Here is a 15,766-nt window from a genome sequence, read left to right as displayed (position 1 = left end):
TGATTTTGGGCGTATGGGTCGGAGAGGGCAAGGTGTCGGCGATATACCAGGAGGTGAAAGAGGGGGAGGCTTTGGTAGAGGAGCTGAAGGGTAAATGGGAGGAGGAGTTGGGGGAGGAGATTGAGGAGGGGCTATGGGCTGATGCCCTAAGTAGGGTTAATTCCTCTTCCTCGTGTGCCAGGCTTAGCCTGATACAATTCAAGGTGGTTCATAGAGCGCATATGACGGGGGCGAGGCTGAGTAGGTTCTTTGGGGTGGAGGACAGATGTGGGAGGTGCTCAGGAAGTCCAGCAAACCATGTCCATATGTTTTGGTCGTGCCCGGCACTGGAGGGGTTCTGGAGGGGAGTGGCGGGAACAGTATCTAAGGTGGTGAAAGTCCGGGTCAAGCCAAGCTGGGGGCTAGCACTATTTGGAGTAGTGGACGAGCCGGGAGTGCAGGAGGCGAAAGAAGCCGGTATTCTGGCCTTTGCGTCCCTAGTAGCCCGGCGAAGGATCTTGCTAATGTGGAAGGAGGCGAAGCCCCCCAGCGTGGAGGCCTGGATAAATGATATGGCTGGGTTTATCAAGTTGGAAAGGATAACGTTTGCCTTGAGAGGGTCTGCGCAGGGGTTCTACAGGCGGTGGCAACCGTTCCTAGACCATCTCGCGGAGCGTTAGATGAAGGTCGGACAGCAACCCGGGGGGGAGGAGAAAGGGGGGTTTCTCGGGGGGGCATTTGAGCAAAACACATGAATGATCCGGAAACTGACATGTACGGGAAGAATCCAATGTGCAAAGTTCTGTATCTTATTGACTTGCCATGTTCATGTCTTGCCACACGAGTTCTCTTTCTTTGCTTTGTTACGGGGGGGGGTTGTTTGTAAGGTGGAAAATATTGTTGAAAAATTCTTAATAAAAACATATTTTTTTAAAAAAGGATTCATCTCAGCACAGTCTGCAAACTCAGCTGTCATTTTCTGATGCTGTCGTTCTTCGGCAGGATGAATGAGATATATCTAAGTAACATTTCAAGTTCTCATGACTTGTAAATAGACTCCACCATTGGATATTGAATCTTTAAATATCTTACCCAAAGCACCTTTATAATGTGGATAACTTGGCTGCCATGAAGAAGTATAAACTTATCCCATTACAGTGTTCCAGTGCAGAGAATTTCTTCTGCCAGTGTCAATAACTTCATTTGTGGTTACGCATCAAGCCAAGTTTAGCCCCACAAGACAGTTTATACGTAACTATTAAAATAGTATCCCATATTAATGGAACTTTCTGGGTCTAAACAAAATTATATGCAAGGAGCAAAAACATTATAGAGAAGTGCAATAATGGATATTTCCAAAGCCTATATAACATTCTGGCAATACTGGGTTTATTGACATTAGAAAAACATTTATTAGTGTTTATGATTCTACATCTTATACAATTATATAGAATGAGAAAATCAATAGACGTTGATTAGCTTAAAGGTTGGTGAATATATGGGCCAGACAGCCTTGAGAGGTATATCCTATTAACAAATTGGTAAGAACTAGGTAAATGGTTGATAAAGAGATGAGAGATAAGAGTAGTGGATAACATTTTTGAACTTTGGGCTAGCCATATGGACCACCATAGTCTCTTCTAGTCCAATGTGTTCCTCGGAAAGGTATAATACATATATATATAAACTTTTAATTGCACCTATATCAATTCGGGCTAATTATCTGAGTACAGCCAACAACAGATTCTCATTGATCACCAGTACAAATAGTTCTTTCACAAGATTATATGCGCAATTCTCCTTAGTTGCACTCCCAAACCTGGGCAATCCCATCAATTTGGAGTGTGGGTGTGAAAAAGCCTGATAACCCACTTCCATATATTCTTCATTACACATTGCCTGGGAGCCAGCGGCAGAAATCTACTGCCCAGATTCCAGCAGTATGTCATCTTGCATTTTAAAACTTTCTGCTTCTCATTGATTTTCTTTCTGTTTGATTTTTTTCCCCTAAATGGTGACACGAGCACTTAAGTATATAATTATTGGACAGATCATGTTGGATTGTAGTCCACCATCACAATCAACACAACAAAGGGGTTTACATTTCAAGTTCTCATGACTTGTAAATAGACTCCACCATTGGACATTGAATCTTTAACCCAAAGCACCTTTATAATGTGGATAACTTGGCTGCCATGAAGTACAAACTTATCCCATTACAGATGATGCAACACAGGTTACACAAAGAGGAGATGTTGTGATACAGGGTTAGTTGGTGTGAAAACGTCTTGTATTTGGGATTACTCTCCTTCAGCTTGTTATAGGCCTCTCTATTGATTGACAATCCAATATCCTTCCCCAGCCCACAGCTCTGTTCAATCAGATGCATATCGGCCATGATTTCAGAAGTTATCTTGCCAAAACATTGGGCATTGAGCCCCGCAACAGTCACACAGATAAAGAGAATGATAATCTGAAAGAAAATAAATTGGATGTAACCATTTTGAATCATCATCGTTGATCAGATCGTACACATCAGTCAAATGTAAGGCAATGTTTCTTCTAAACTGCCGATTCAATTATCAAATTTAAGAAAAATTTCCATTGATCATCATGAGTTAGGATAAGGCTAAGAAAACACGTTACACTTTGAGCCCCAGTAACAAAGCAAGCACTCCAATAAAAATGGCACATTTAACAACTTATACCCTCATTTTGATATTTTAATACCTATTTAAAATAGGGGGAGAATATTGTTGACTACTTGTGTATTTGAGTGCACGTTACAATCATTGACATAAGGGACCAGACTTCAACCTAACACTATATTCTTCAATTCAGGTTGCTGCATTCTGCTTAATGTCCAACCCCTTAAGCAACCAGATAAATATATAGTGTAGAGTCCCACTTTAACACATCCTCTCCTGGTCCTCCCAAGGAGCTGCAGTAGTATAGCACAAGATAGTGCTTTGATTATCTGCCATACCTAGCAAAACAATTCAGAGGATGTTCCCAGAATTCTGATCATTACTTAACACCTCAGGAGGCTTTAGCAGTTCACAATGACTCTTGAATTTCTTTGTATTATGGCAAGTTACCAGACAGCACCAACATGCGACACTTGCAGCATAGTAGGTTAAAACAAAAGCCCATTATTGAGTTCACCTCAGCCAAATTCTGCATGAGGGACCCCACAAAGGTAGCAACAAAAAAAAGAATAAAGTTATGAGCTGCATTGCTGTTTAAAGCAGCAGAGCCTATGAATACATTGACGGGGGTTTGTGCATAATCCAGACAGACCTGGAAAAAAGGATCAATAGGCTTTGAATAAAAGGGCTACATTCCATCCACAATGATGACCATTAATCCCGACATGCTCTAATCCATTCCAAACCCTCCCTTGTGTGACCACAAGCTCTGTGTATAATACCTGAAATGTCTCTTCTTCGTTTAACAGTTCACTAGGGTGATACATTGCAAAGATGGTTAAGTTAAAGAAAGCACAGGCAGATCCAAGGTGAAAGTAATATGGAAAGAGTCTGCTCTGAATAAAGCCAAATGTGTGTCTTGTGAGGTTACTGCCCATGATCAGACCTGTGGAACAAACAAAGTGAAATTAAGGACTTCTGAATAAACTGTTGGTGAAAGCAATGCAAATCGACCATAGCTTCAACTGCAAAAATTAAACTTCAAATAAGGAAAAAATATCATGTAAAATCAGGCTTCGGCTAGTAACTTTGGTTTTCTTGTTCACTATTTACACAATATACATATGCAGCTCTGCATGAAATCCTTTACGCCACTCCAAGTATATTTTGCACTGCTGAAAACAGCAATTATGGATGGCCACTCAGGCAGCGTTGCTGCAGCAATAACTTAATTGAAAAATATATATTTATAATAATCTTTGTTGTCACAAGTAGGCTTACATTCACACTGCAATGAAGTTACTGTGAAAAGCTCCTAGTCGCCACATTCCGGCGCCTGTTCGGGTACACAGGGAGAATTCAGAATGTCCAAATTACCTAACAGCACGCCTTTCGGGACTTGCGGGAGGAAACTGGAGCACCCGGAGGAAATCCACGCAGACATGGGGAGAACGTGCAGACTCCACCTAGACCGTGATCCAAGCCAGGCATCCACTATAGGTTCTCTGATGCTAATATTAAACTGGGTGTGAGGGTACTTATTTATGAATGTAAATGTCTCCAGGCTCAATCATCGGACTGAAGTCTTAATAAAGCACAGTAGTTTTCACATAGTAAGCCTGCACGAGTCAGCAAATGGAAATTCAGTAAGAGACAAAACATTTGGAAAGGAAAAAGGACAATTTGTGCAACAGATAATCGCTACAAAGCAATCATTCCACAAAGCTTCATAATGCAATGGAGAGTGGACTCAAGTTTTTCTGAAGCCCTTCATTCCCCATTGTAACAGACTTGTGACCAAGCTCGCCTGAAACACCTCCATTTTAGAATAATGGTAAATATTGGGCTAACTGGTCCAATGTTCAGTCTTGCCTGCAATTGCAATGCAGAGTTCTGGGACATTTTGATTTGGTATTACCTTCCCATTTCAATTTTGTTACAGACACAGGAAAAGTAGTACAGGTTTAGCCTGCAGTACACTGCTGAGGGCAGGGAAATCTGGTAAGGGGGTAGATCATAAAAGGGCTGCACAGTCATGAAACTGGAGAAGGGAGAGGTAGAGCGGCTGGGAGATGGGGGTTCTAGAGCTTAAGACATTGTCACTAAATATGAACAAGGGGATTTGGAAATGCAGAAAAGGAGGAGACAGCAGAACCAAATAATGAGAGTTCCACCGTGTTGGACAACCTTCAATGTTCTGGTACATCTGTGTGCTGCAGAGGCACATTCATTGTGACATGTTTGGACCTGTTCATAGATGGTTCTTTAGTCTGGAATTTAACTATTAAGAGCAATAGTTCAAGGTGGAAAGCTATTAGAGTAAAAGAAAAGAACTTGCCTGATATAAATGTGACCCATATCTGCATTCCCCAGAATGTAGACAGGAACATCAGGTGGAGAAGTTTGGCAAACGTTGTAGGTTCTCCTTCAGTAGCCATGGCAGCTGGGACAGATGGCATCACACAACCAAGGGAGGAAGAAACCCTGCACCAAGTCACAGAGAAGACATGGAATGGAAGCGAAGTGCCCAAAGAAAGTTAAACCAAAATGGTTATCTCTTGACACAAATTGTGATTAACAAAAGGCAAAATACATATTTGCAAAATATATGTGTCCTCCAGAATAAATTCTGAAGAAACTAATCGAGGCTTTTAAAAGTATGAAAGGAGTTTATAAGAGTAGACAAAGAGGAAGTGTTTTCACTGGTGGAGAAAGGTAGAACCAGAAGTTATCAACATGAGATTGTCACCGAGAAATCAAACAGGGAATTGAGAAGAAATATCTTCACCCAGAATGGTGAAAATGTGGAACCCACTATCACAGGGAGTTGTTGAGGCAAATATTTTAGATGCAACTAAGAAGAAGCTAGGTAAGCCTCCGAGGGAGATGGTGTAGGTCTAAGAGTCAGATGAGCACTCACTACCCCAGAGTGCGGTGGATGCAGGGTCAGTGAGTAAATTTAAGGAGGAGTTGGACAGATTTTTAATTGGTAATGGGTTGAAGGGTTATGGAAAACGGGCAGGACAGTGGAGTTGAGGCCAGGATGGGGTCAGCCATGATCACCTTGAGGGTGTTAGGCCTGGGAGGCTAAATTGCCTACTCCCGCTCCTAGGTCATGTGTTCTAGGGGGGAGATGCTCTGGCTGATTTCGCAATCCAGCTCTTGGTCTGTAACATTGTAAGTAGTAGATGAGGAACATATCAGCCACGATAGAATGGTGGAACAGACCTGATGGGCCAAATGGCCTAGTTCTGCACCTATATCTTATGAACTTATGAGGAAGGATAGGAGGTTTGAGTGGATGCCAGTATGCTCTCATTAGGTTAAATGGCCTGTCTCTGCTATATATTCCACGTAATACAATGTAAACATGGTCCTGCCTGTCCCAATATAGTCATCAGATCTTCTGCAATAGCTTTTCCTTCTGGTTCATATAGTCATTTCCATTCTGGAACCCATTTCATCCTCATCTACGTGCAAACACTTGGCAACATTATTTAATTTATCAAAATTGATTGATCCTGCCAGGATGCAACATCTTAGCCCCCAATTCAGAACTTTGAGGTCCTTTTACACCCTGATCTAAGCTTCAAGTCATTGTATTATCCATCAGCAAGATCATCTAATTCCACCTCCATAACACCAGTATCTCTCTGTACTTCATCTCCAGGATTACTGAAGCCCTCATATATTTAATTATATAAAAGCTGCTCCTCTCTCACCTCCTTTCCATCTATATAATTCTGTACGTTCCTACCTTGCTTCAGTTCTGTATGACAGATCATTTAGCTCTGAACAAATGTTAACTCGTAGAATCATAGAATTTACACTGCAGAAGGAGGCCATTCGGCCCATTGAGTCTGCACCAGCCCTTGGAAACATGCCACTTAAGCCCCGCCTCCACCCCATCCCCCCAACTCCACCTCATCATTTTGGACACTAAGGGCAATTTGGCATGGCCAATCCACCTAACCTGCACATCTTTGGGTGCAGGACGGAAACTGGAGCACCCGGAGGAAACCCAGGCAGACACGGGGAGCACATGCAGACTCCGCACGGACAGTGACTCAAGCCGGGAATCAAACCTGGGACCCTGGAGCTGTGAATTAACTGTGCTAACCACTGTGCTGCCGTGCTGTGGAGAGAAGGAGGCCATACGTTTCACTCACGTATCACAAAGTTCTGATCAGAGGCCATCGACCTGACACGTAATCTCTACTTCTCTTTCCACAGATACTGCCTGATGGTGCTAAGCGTTTCCTGCAGTTTTTGTTAACTAAGAAAAAAGAATCACACTGCTCGCTGGTGCATGGATTGCTTCTTTGTGGCAGCAATTAGCACCCCCGCTGCTTGCGTTTTACCATTTCTCTACCAGCCACCCCCTTTGTTCCAGGTTGTTTATCTTCCAGTTTTGAAATCTGACCAAGTGTTATAACCGCTTATTTTTTTCTGCAGCTCCGTATGTATTTACGACCGTACGTATTTCCAGCATTTTCAACTTTCATGAAAGATAGACCAGAGTTTCTCAACTAAGGTTTGGGGGCAACAATTTTACACTCTGGAGTGCAATCGACACAAAATGGATCTGAAGAATGACCTTGTGATGGGGGTGAGGGGGGATGTTTATAGATGTGTGTGTGTGGGGTGGGGGTGGGAGGTAAAAGGACGATTGGCCAACGGGAACTGTGTGAGGGTAATCCATTTTCTGAGGCTGTTGCAGTCATTAAAGCTGTGCAGAGTTGAACAAATCGACATCGATTCCTTTGGTGAAGAACACATTTTCACTCCTTAATGCATAAAAACATTCAGATCTTACTCCAGGCTTTATGCCAAAAAGACCTAGATCGTGACAAGAAGTTAAACTTTTGAATCCGTACGGCTCTTTGCATTTTCCCCCAAAACTCTTTTCATTAGGAATGAAAATAGCCTTACAGTTACATTTGCTGCTCAATCTGCCACTGGGTGAAATGATTGGGGTGAAATGCAAGAGCGCTTACCTGGTGAGCTTTGTTTGCCCCTGAGCTGGGCTCTCCCAGAGGATTCAGCCTGTTTTGCTCCAGCGCTGCACTCTCATCCCAACTTGGATGTCAGCCTTCGTCTCCCACCCCCCTTGCCGCTCTCCTGATTGGTTCCGGCGGCCGTCTGGACACAATGTCAATCAGCTGGATCGTGACCCCGCCCCCTCGCGTGACCCCGCCCCCTCGCGTGACCCCGCCCCCCTCGACCGACCGCGCGTGCGCTCTGACGAAACGCCTGGCGTCACGGGTTGTGTAGTCTTTCAAGGCTAGGGGGCTGGGGTGAGCTGGCAGTTTTATTTCAAAAAGCAGCGCGAGCGAACTTTAAAACAGGAATCTTGGGGGTGGGGGAGCATGTTTAGTAGGCGGGTGACATCCAAGGTCGGGTGGGGGGTGGCTTTGTGATTGTTTTCATGGAGAGATGAGGGAAGAGCGGGATGGGAAACCCCGATCGCTTCGGGAGAGATGATGTGGAGATGCCGGCGTTGGACTGGGGTGAGCACAGTAAGAAGTCTTACAACACCAGGTTAAAGTCCAACAGGTTTGTTTCGAATCACTAGCTTTCGGAGCACTGCTCCTTCCTCAGGTGAATGAGCTGAGGAAGGAGCAGTGCTCCGAAAGCTCGTGTTTGAAACAAACCTGTTGGACTTTAACCTGGTGTTGTAAGACTTCTTACTGTGCTTCGGGAGAGAGGGAGGGAGCGAGCATCGGGTGGGCGGCTCCGCCCAAGCCCCGCGCGTGCGCATACGCACGGCCGGCAGCCGAGCGCTGACTTGGCGAATGGAGTTCGCGCGGCTGCGCGAGCCGGTCGGTGACGCGGGAGGGGCGCGCGTGTGCGATGACGTAACGGGAAGAGAAAGCCGACTCTGCACCTCCTCCACCGGGCAGCACTGAAGTGAGGATGGAGATGCTCCGGACTCGTCTGTTTGGGGGCAAGCACTCCGCGGCTTCAGAAACTGTCAGGCTGAGAAAGAGAAAATCCACGTTATACAGCAAAGAGCGCTGCAACACGGAGCTGGGCACAGGTACAGACAGTCAGCTTAGTTATTTTATCTTGCCCCCCGCCCTTCCTCGTTTCGACACTGCTCTGTGCAAATGTTCATTACATTTCATCTGGCTGTATTGTGTTTGTAAAAACCCTGCAAAAAGTTCTGTGCTGGGGAGATTTTTTACAGCTGCCATGCTGCCAATCCAATGGACAGTATAATCTGCAACAATGCAAGTGTCTATGAACATTGCACATCGTTCCAAGTGCAGTATTATGATCTTGGTACACTTTAATCTGAATGCACTCTCTGGAGGGAAATGTTTCTCAAGCTGGGGTGAAGCTTTTCTCAAGTATCGAAGGATCCTGGAGGTCACCACAGAGGTTTATACCATTTGATCCTCCATCTTACCTGTGTCAGATCTTTGCGAGAGCAATCCAAACTAATCTCATCTGGCCTGATGAAAGGCTATTGTCCGAAAACGTTTCTCTGCATATATGATGTATATGTGGGGTGGCACAGTCGTTAGCACTGCTGCCTCACTGCGCCGGGGACTCGAGTTTGATGAAAAGTATTGTTCTGCCTGCAGTCCAGGCAGTTCTTATTCATCCCAAGGAAGAGGAAACATGCTAAGGGGAGGACGAGGCATCCATGGCTGACGAAGGAAGCCAAGGACAGCATAAAAGCGAAAGAAAAAGCATAGAAAGTGGCGAGGATTAGTGGGAAGCCAGAGGATTGGGAAACCTTTAAAAGTGAGGACGAGGCCAACTAAAAAAGCAATAAAGAGTGAGAAGATGAAATATCAATGTAAACTAGTAATATAAAAGAATGTAGGAAGAGATTTTTTCAATGTATAAAAGATGAGAGAGGCAAAAAATAGACATTGGACCACTGGAAAATGAGGTTGGAGAAGTAATAATAGGAAACAAAGAAATGGCAGAGGAACTGAATAGTTACTTTGCATCAGTCTTCACGATGGAACACACCAGTGGGATCCCAGAGCTCCAAGAGAATCAGAGGGCACAGGTGAGTATAGTGGCCATCACTAAGGAGAAGGATCTGGGGAAACTGAAAAGTCTGAAGGTGGATAAATCACCTGGACCGGATGGACTATACTCCAGGATTCTAAAAGATACTGCTGAGGAAATTGTGGAGGCATTGGTGGTGATCTTTCAGGAATCACTGGAGGCAAGGAGGGTCCCAGAGGACTGGAAAGTGGCTAATGTAACACCCCTGTTTAAGAAGGGAGGGAGGCAGAAGATGGGACATTTTAAGCCGGTTAGCCTGACTTCGGTCATTGGCAAAATTTTAGAGTCTATTATTGAAGATGAGATCGTGGAGTACTTGGAAGTGCATGATAAAATAGGACTGAATCAGCACGGCTTCGTCAAGGGGAGGTCATGTCTGACAAATCTGTTAGAGTTCTTTGAGGAAGTAACAAGAAAGTTAGACAAAGGAGAACCAATGGACGCAATTTATTTAGATTTCCAGAAGGCCTTTGACAAGGTGTCGCATAGGAGACTGATAAATAAGTTAAGAGCCCATGGTATTAAGGGAAAGATCCTGGCATGGATAGAGGGTTGGCTGGCAGACAGAAGGGATGAAAGGGTCTTTTTCAGGATGGCAACCGGTGACTAGTGATGTGCCTCGGGGGCCGGTGCTGGGACCACACCTTTTCGCTGTACACATTAACGATGTGGAAGAAGGAACTGAAGGCACTTGCTAAGTTTGCAGATGATACAAAGATATGCAGAGGGACAGATAGTATTGAGGACGTGGGGGGGGCGGTCTGCAGAAGGACTTGGACAGGCTATGAGAGTGGGCAAAGAAGTGGCAGATGGAATAAAATGTGGAAAAGTGTGAGGTTATGCACGTTGGAAGGTGGAATGGAGGCACAGACTATTTTCTAAATGGGGAAATGCTTAGGAAATCAGAAGCACAAAGAGACTTGAGAGTCCTTGTTCACAAGACAAGAATTAACCTTAAGAGTTAATGTGCAGGTTCAGTCTGCAGTTAGGAAGGCAAATGCAATGTTTGCATTCGTGTCAAGAGGGCTGGATTACAAGAGCAGGGATGTACCTCTGAACTGTATAAGACTATGATCAGACCCATTTGGAGTATTGTGAGCAGTTTTGGGTTCCGTATCTAAGGAAGGATGTGCTGGCCTTGGAAAGGGTCCAGAGGAGGTTCATAAGAATGATCCTTGGAACAAAGAGCTCATATGAGGAACGGTTGAGGACTCTGGGTCTGTACTCGGTGAAGTTTAGAAGGATAAGGGGGAATCTTATTGAAACTTACAGGATACTGTGAGGCCTGGATAGAGTGGACGTGGAGAGGATGTTTCCATTAGTAGGAAAAACTTGAACTAGAGGGCACAATCTCGGATGTAAGGGACGATCCATAAAACACATGAGGAGGAATTTCTTCAGCCAGAGGAAGGGTGAATCTGTGGAACTCTTTGCCGCAGAAGGCTGTGGAGGCCAAATCACTGAGTGTCTTTAAGACAGAGAAGATAGTTTCTTGATTAATAAGGGGATCTGGGGTTATGGGGAAAGGCAAGAGAATGGGATGATAAAAATATCAGCCATGATTGAATGGCAGAGCAGACTCGATGGGCCAAGTGGTCTAATTCTGTTCCTATGTCTTATGGCCTTTCAGCCTTCTGAGGGACAATTCCCTCTGACAACATGGTGCACTTCTCACAGAACACCACCTTTTCTTCTCTGCCAATCAAGCACAGGAGGTTCAACACCTGTCATTATAACTGGTTTCTGTCCTTGGCCCTCCTACATTGTTCCATTGAAGTTCAACATAAGTTTGTGGAAAAGCATGTCATCTTTTGGTTAGGTAGTTTACAATTTCTGCATTGAGTTCAATAATCCCCAATAACATTTGCGCTCAGTTTTTCCGATGCTGGTGATGACTGCTTTCCTATTTACATCCTCTTTGGACCCATCTTTTGTTAATTGTGCCATTAACACCATCATCTCTTTTGTTATTTAATCTCTAAAAAAATTAAAAAAAAATCTCTCCTGCCAGTGACAGAACTTCCTTTTGTTCTTCCCGTATTCCTTTTTTCCCAGTCTCGTCTTTACTTGATATCTGTCACACCGCATACCTCTTTCTGGCGAAAGACTATCATTGCAGTGTTAATGTAAGCCTACTTGTGACACTAATAAAGATTATTATTATCTGAATTCTGTTTCTTTCCCCACTAATGCTGCCAGACCTGTTGAGTATTTCCAGCATCTCTCTTTTATTTCAGATACAGTTTGGGATTTGAATTGCTAGCACATTAGTTTCCTCTGCCACTGAAGTTGGGAACCCCTGTTGATATGTTTGTCTAAATAATATGTCTCAAAAACAAATGGATGGCTTTAAACACAAAGGACAAAGCTACCCGCTTGATTTATACCCCTTCCAGAAACAATCAACCCCTCCAACATCAACAACAGTAGCAACAGTGTGTACCATTCTGCAAGATACACTGCAGAATCTCACCAATGTTCCTTAGGTGGCACCTTACAAACCCATGACCACTACCATCTAGAAGGACAAGAGGAGCAGGTACCTGGGAACACCTAACACTGACCCTGGAGGTTCCCCTCCAAATCACTCACCACTTAACTTGGAAATATATCGCCATTCCTTCACTGTTGCTGGGTTAAGATTCTGGAATCCTTCCCTGACAGCATTGTAGCTGTACCTACATCTCTGGGACTGCAGGAATTCAAGAAGGCAACTCACAACTCCTGACCCTCATTACAGCCTTGGTTCAACCGTGGACAAAATAGCTGAATGCCAGAGGTATAGTGAGAGTGACTGCCCTTGACATCAAGGCAGCATTTGACTGAATATGGTATCAGGATCAGGGGCTGAGTGATCCTGGCGGAACCCAAACTGAGCGTCCGTGAGCAGGTTATTGCAGAGTTAAGTGCTTGATAACACTTGATGACCCCATACATCACTTTTCTGATGATCGAGAGTAGACTGATCTAGCGGTAATTGCCCGGGTTGGATTTGTCCTGTGTCTTTTGTACAGGCCATTCGTAGACCGTTTTCTGCATTGCCGGGTAGATGCCAGTGTTATAGCTGTACTGAAACAACTTGGCGAGGGACGTGGTAAGTTCCTCAGGACTACTGCTGGAATATTGTCAGGGCCCATATCCTCTGCGGTATCCTGTGCCTGTAGCTGTTTTTTGATATCACGTGGAGTGAATCGAATTGCTGAGTACTGTCATCTGTGATGCTGGGGACCTCTGGAGGATGACGAGATGGATCATCCATTCAACATTTGATTGTTGCGAATCCTTCAGCCTTATCTTTTGCATTGATGTGTTGGGCACCTCGATCATTGAGGATGGGGTTATTCGTGGAGCCTCCTCCTCCAATCAAGTATGTTTTCTCTGGACTTCCGGTGGCGTACGCGAACGGAGCGGTCGGGTTGGAGAGAGACATTTTGGCGTTTTCCAGGTGCTTCCCCATTTTTTCGAGAGATTGAAGGGATGATTGCCTTGTTCCTATGGGGAGGGAAGATGGTCAAAATTAGAGAGGTGCTACGACAGAGAGGAAGGCAGGCAGGGGGTTTGGGTCTTCTCAACCTGATGTATTATTAATGGGTGGCGAATGTGAAGAAGGTATCGAGCTGGATCAGAGGGGTTGACTCCCAATGGGTCAGGATGGGGGACAGTTTGAGTCGGGGGTCGGGATTGAAGGCGCTAGCGACAGCACCGCTCCCAACGGCCCCGGGGAGATACTCGGAGTTCTGTAGGAATAGCTTCGTTGAGAATTTGAAGGCAGTTTCGCCCGTACTTTGGGTTGGGGGTAGGGCCAAGGGAAATACCGATTCGGTGGGAGGAAGATTTGGGAGAGGGTATGGAGGAGGGGGTCTGGTGTGGGGTGCTCCAGGGGGGTGTTCGCCTCCACCCCGTGTGCGAGTTTGGGGCTGATGCAGCTGAAGATGGGATATAGAGCACACCATACAAGGGCGAGGATGAGTCGGATCTTTGAGGGGGTAGAAGATGTGTGTGAACGTTGCAAGGGGGCCCCGCAAACCACATTCATATGTTTTGGTCCTGTCCAAAGCTGGAGGATTACTGGAAGGAGGTTTTTAGGGTAATCTCTAAAGCGGCGCACGTGAAACTGGACCCGGGCCCTCGGGAGGCCATATCCGGGGCGTCGGACCAGCCTGGGTTGGAAACGGGTGCGGAGGCAGATGTTGTCGCCTTCGCCTTGTTGATCGCCCGAAGGTGGACCCTGTGAGGGTGGAGATCAATCTCCACCCTGTGCCCTGGCGTGGCGGGGGGACCTGCTGGAATTCTTAACGCTTGAAAAGATCAAATTTGAACTGAGGGCAAGGTTGGAGGGGTTCTACAATACATGGGCGTTATTCATTCTACACTTTCGAGAATTGGATTACATCAAACATTAGGGGGGGGGGGTGGCTAGGACGGTTTGGGGGGGGGGGGAGGGGTACTGTATGGGTTAATGCTGACTGGGTGAATCCTGATTCCTTTGTATCCTTTGTTTATGTTACCATGCGGGCTAATGTTTGGGGTTTGGTGGGAGAATGGGGATCGTTGTTATTGATACGGGGATTGACATTGTATTTGTTACTGATTGTTGTTTATTGTTGGGTGTAAATTTGGGAGAAAATGTGAAAAAGGAGGAGAATAAAAATATATATTTTTTAAAAGTATGTTTTTCTCTCATTGGTTCCCTCCCCGCCTGCCACAGTCTCAGTCTAGCAACTATGTACTTTTGGGCCGAGTCACTTGGTGATGGACATTGAAGTCCCTCACAGAGAGTAGTGCATTCTGCCACCCACAGTGCTTCCTCATGGAGTGTGCTCAACATGGAGGAGTACTGATTCATTGGTGGGGGGGGGGGGGGCATGGTAATCAGCAGGAGGTTTCCTTGTCCATGTTTGACCTGGTGTCTTGAGACTTCATGTGGTCCAGAGTTGATGTTGAGGGCAACTCCCTCCCGACTGTTGTCACCTCTGCTGCATCTGTCCTGCCAATGAGCCAAAACATACCCAGGAATAGTGATGGCGGTGTCTAGGATGTTATCTATAAGGTATGATTCTGTGAGTGTGAGTATGACTATGTCAGGCTGTTGCTTTCCTAGTCTGTCAGAGAACTCTCTCAATTTTGGCACAAGCCCTCTGATGTTAGTTAGGAGGATTTTGCAGGGTTGACAGGGCTGGATTTGTTGTCGTAGCTTGTTGCTGGGTGGTCCATCCGGTTACATTCCTTTGTGTTTTCTTTGCAGCGGTTGAATATAACTGAGTTGACTTGCTAGGCCATTTCAGCAGGCATTTAAGAGTCAACCATATTGTTGTAGGTCAGGAGTCACATGTAGGCCAGACATGTAAGGATGGCAGCTGTCCTTCCATAAAGGGCTTTAAGAAATTAATTAGATCTTTATGACAATCGACAATAGTTTTATAGTCATCATTAGACTTTCAATTCCAGATGTTTTATTGAGTTTAAATTCCATCATCTGTCGTGGTGGGATTCGATCCTTGGAGGTCCTCGGAGGATAACCCTGGGTCTCTGGATTATTAGTCCAGGGACAATATCACTGCATCACCACCTTCCCTTATAGGCAGACTACATCTAGATTAGCACCTCAAGACTAGCATCTAGATTACATCGAGATTAGTATCTCTTTCACCAAACATCCAGTAAACTAAAGTCCTCTCCCAACGAACTTGCACACACATCTCACAAAGCAAGGCTACAATTTTCCGTAAGAAGAAAACTTGAATTGTGCAGTTTTTAAAATGTTTTTTTTTCCTTTGAATCATGATTCTTTTTCCTAAGCAATGACATTTACTTAATATGTTTAGTGTGACACTGTCTTCCTCAGAAAAACACAGCTGGTAACTGCAGCCACCAAAATATTTTTGCTACTTCAGTAATTGTAATGTTTCTATTTCTGAAATTTAGGATTATTGGGTCCAAACACCTACTTAATTATGTTCAGTGTAACGTTGAGGATGGTGAACTGCTTTCTGGTCCAGACAAGCTTCGTTCCTGATGAATATTGGCAATCACTTGAAGTCGCTCACAACATGGTCTTCAAATATCCTTTCCGTTTTCAATTTGTACATGCACTGTTGTATCTGTCCAAT

The 15,766-nt window shown here is 44.9% G+C and overlaps 2 protein-coding genes across 2 annotated transcripts in view; one reads left to right on the top strand and one right to left on the bottom strand.

The window, feature by feature from the left end:
• Positions 1–1,346: 1,346 nt before the first annotated feature.
• LOC140426205 (transmembrane protein 205) lies at positions 1,347–7,790 on the bottom strand. The gene is made up of 4 exons (XM_072510692.1): positions 7,625–7,790; positions 4,966–5,111; positions 3,410–3,573; positions 1,347–2,452 (listed from the first exon to the last, which is right to left on the bottom strand). The coding sequence occupies exons 2-4, from the start codon at positions 5,084–5,086 to the stop codon at positions 2,150–2,152; spliced, it is 588 nt and encodes a 195-aa protein (XP_072366793.1). The 5' UTR covers positions 5,087–5,111; positions 7,625–7,790; the 3' UTR covers positions 1,347–2,149.
• Positions 7,791–8,328: 538 nt separating this feature from the next.
• The window catches only part of pigb (phosphatidylinositol glycan anchor biosynthesis, class B), a 43,168-nt gene continuing 35,730 nt past the window's right edge, over positions 8,329–15,766 (top strand). Inside the window, exons 1-2 of the mRNA XM_072510686.1 lie at positions 8,329–8,667; positions 15,582–15,721. Coding sequence (XP_072366787.1) covers positions 8,544–8,667; positions 15,582–15,721 — 264 coding nt within the window. The 5' untranslated portion in view covers positions 8,329–8,543. The remainder of the gene's footprint in view (positions 8,668–15,581; positions 15,722–15,766) is intronic.

The sequence above is a fragment of the Scyliorhinus torazame genome, chromosome 7 (genome assembly GCF_047496885.1).
Source record: "Scyliorhinus torazame isolate Kashiwa2021f chromosome 7, sScyTor2.1, whole genome shotgun sequence".
Lineage (NCBI taxonomy): Eukaryota > Metazoa > Chordata > Chondrichthyes > Carcharhiniformes > Scyliorhinidae > Scyliorhinus > Scyliorhinus torazame.
Note: the sequence above shows the minus strand (reverse complement) of the source record. Positions and strands in the feature narration are given on the sequence as shown.